The 3014-nt window shown below is 38.2% G+C and overlaps 1 protein-coding gene across 1 annotated transcript; it reads left to right on the top strand.

The window, feature by feature from the left end:
* Positions 1-1281: 1281 nt before the first annotated feature.
* LOC114104861 (histone H2A.V) lies at positions 1282-1966 on the top strand. The gene has a single exon (XM_027951119.3). The coding sequence runs from the start codon at positions 1313-1315 to the stop codon at positions 1697-1699; it is 387 nt and encodes a 128-aa protein (XP_027806920.2). The 5' UTR covers positions 1282-1312; the 3' UTR covers positions 1700-1966.
* Positions 1967-3014: the final 1048 nt, after the last annotated feature.

Below are 3014 nucleotides of genomic sequence, written 5' to 3'. Positions count from 1 at the left end.
AAAGCCAAATGGCATGTTCTGGTTTTACAGTGACTGTTAGCTCACCTCTAAAATAAGGATCAATAACTCCTGGTATTACTTGGATTGCCTCTTTAAAATTATTTCATCCCCAAATTAAGCCCATGGTGCCTGGGGGTAATGGCCCATGGATCTTGGTAGGAATCTGATGGGATCCCATTTCAGTTGTTATATCAGTTACCATGGCTGGTTGTAAAAGTATACAACCAGAAATAGAAGAAGAAATAGAAGAAGACCTTAGAAGATGGAAGGATTTGCCTTGCTCATGGATAGGTAGAATTAATATTATTAAGATGGCCATATTACCAAAAGCACTTTACAGATTCAATGCAATTCCCATAAAAATCCCAATGACATTCCTTGCAGAAATAGAAAAAGCAATCATGAAAATCATCTGGAAAAATAAGAGACCCAGAATAGCTAAAGTAATTCTAAGCAGGAAGAGTGAAATTGGTGGTATCACAATTCCAGATTTTAAAGTATGTGTAACAAAAACAGCATGGTACTGGCTCCAAAACAGGCTGGTAGACCAATGGTACAAAATAGAGGACACAGAGACAAATCCACAAAATTATAACTACCTTATATTAGACAAAGTTGCTAAAACCATGCAATGGAGAAAGGATAGCATCTTCAACAAAAGGTGCTGGGAGAACTGGAAATCCATATGCAACAAAATGAAATTGAACCCTTTCTCTCATCATGCACAAAAGTCAACTCAAAATGGATCAAGGAGCTAGGAATCAGACCAGAGACTCTGTGTCTAATAGAATATAAAGTTGGCCCTAATCTTCATCATGTGGGGGCAGGCCCCAAATTTCTTAATAAGATACCTATAGCACAAGAGTTAAAACCAAGGATCAACAAATGGGACGAATTCAAACTAAAAAGTTTTTTTCTCAGCAAGAGAAATAATATGTGAGGTGAATAGGGAGCCCATATCCTGGGAACAAATTTTTACCCCTCAAACATCAGATAGAGCTCTAATCTCTAGAGTATACAAAGAACTCAAAAAGTTAAACAACAAAAAAGCAAATAACCCAATCAACAAATGGGTCAAGGACTTGAACAGAAATTTCTCAGAAGAGGATATACATTCAATCAACAAATACATGAAAAAATGCTCACCATCTCTAGCAATCAGAGAAATGCAAATTAAAACTACTCTAAGAGGAGGCAGGCCCGGTTATTGTCCCCACCGGCGTTGGCGATCGGAGCTGCGAGAGCAGCTGCGGCGCTGCGGGGCGGCACCGGGTGGTCGCGTGGCCCAGCGAAGGCAGAGGCGGCGGAGACCATGGCTGGAGGCAAAGCTGGAAAGGATAGTGGGAAGGCCAAGGCCAAGGCAGTGTCTCGCTCACAAAGAGCTGGACTACAGTTTCCTGTGGGCCGCATCCACAGACACTTGAAGACTCGCACCACAAGCCATGGACGGGTGGGTGCCACTGCTGCCGTATATAGTACTGCGATTCTGGAGTACCTCACTGCTGAGGTGCTGGAGCTGGCAGGTAATGCTTCCAAGGATCTCAAAGTAAAGCGTATTACTCCACGTCACTTGCAGCTTGCAATCCGTGGTGATGAAGAGTTGGATTCTCTTATCAAGGCTACCATAGCTGGGGGTGGTGTGATCCCTCATATCCACAAATCTCTGATTGGAAAGAAGGGACAGCAGAAAACTGCTTAGAGGGTTGTTTTAACCAATCCTCTTCCTCCCGTCATTGTACTGTAACTGGGACAGAAGATAACAGTGGGGATGTGTGGAATTTTAAAAAACAGTTAAATGGAAAGGCATAGACAATTACTGTAGACATGCTAAAAGAAACATTTGTATGTTCTTAGACTCGAAGTTTGATAAAGTACCTTTTCATGTGGTGACAGTGTGTGTTGATTGGCTAGGTTTCTCCCATATGTTTTATACAAAAATGGAATTGATAAACCATTTTTTACAAAATTATTGTCTCAAAATTGTTCTGTTCATGATGTATTGAAAATATTTTGCTCAGCTTTTGAATTTTTTAAAAATCATAATCATTATTCAGAATAGTCTTAAAGTAGAAATTGGGAATATAGCTTTATCATGATTGATATTCCATGTTGTATTGAATGTTAGATGCTATCAATTTGTTATAATGCTCCATTATTCTATTAATACCACTAAAGAAGGAAAACTCCTTGAATTAATGCCATCAATTATAGGATACATCTCAATTTCAGAGATGTTAGAATATGGAAAAATATGCATTTAAGACCGAAATGGGGTAGTAGATTTACTGGAATCCTTTACTGAATACTTACCACGTGCCAGGCCCTAATCAAGAAATCTTATCACATTATAGACATGGTTCCTGAGGTTCACAGAAATTAAATGATCTGCCAAAAAATATTTAGGACTCACAGAGCAGAGCTAGAATATACACCTAGATCTTATTGACTCTAGAGCCCACACCCTTACCTAGATTTAATGTTAGATTTATCAAACATTTCTGCTTTTGGCTTAAAATTCCAACTTTTGGTGGTCTTTTATTGATATAGTAACAGTAATTTGTACAATCTTTTAAAAATTATTTTTCGTTGTCAGTTTCTAAATAACTGTTAGAAGATTTAAGTTAATGTACTAATTAATGGTCCATCAGAAAATTCTATTTTTCTGTCTGGAAATCTTCATAAAGAAGGAAATTTTTGATGTTTTATAGTATAACACTATCAAAACAAAACTCAATTTTAAAAATATTTTATTATGGAAATCCTCACAAATACACAAAAATAAAGAGAACAGTATGATTAAGCCCATCTTCCAAAAAAAAAAACTACTCTAAGATACCATCTCACTCCAATAAGAATGGCAGCCATTATGAAGTCAAACAACAATACGTGCTGGCGAGGATGGTGGGGGGGAAGGTTCACTCATATATTGCTGGTGGGACTGCAAATTGGTGCAGCCAATTTGGAAAGCAGTATGGAAATTCTTGGAAAGCTGGGAATGGAACCACCATTTGGCC

This window comes from Marmota flaviventris, chromosome 3 (assembly GCF_047511675.1).
Source record: "Marmota flaviventris isolate mMarFla1 chromosome 3, mMarFla1.hap1, whole genome shotgun sequence".
NCBI classification, from domain to species: Eukaryota; Metazoa; Chordata; class Mammalia; order Rodentia; family Sciuridae; genus Marmota; species Marmota flaviventris.
This window is presented reverse-complemented; position numbering and strand designations above follow the sequence as displayed.

Coding starts and splice junctions, on each gene's coding strand:
- LOC114104861 (XM_027951119.3), top strand. CDS start 1,313: ATGGCTGGAGGCAAAGCTGGAAAGGATAGTGGGAAGGCCAAGGCCAAG.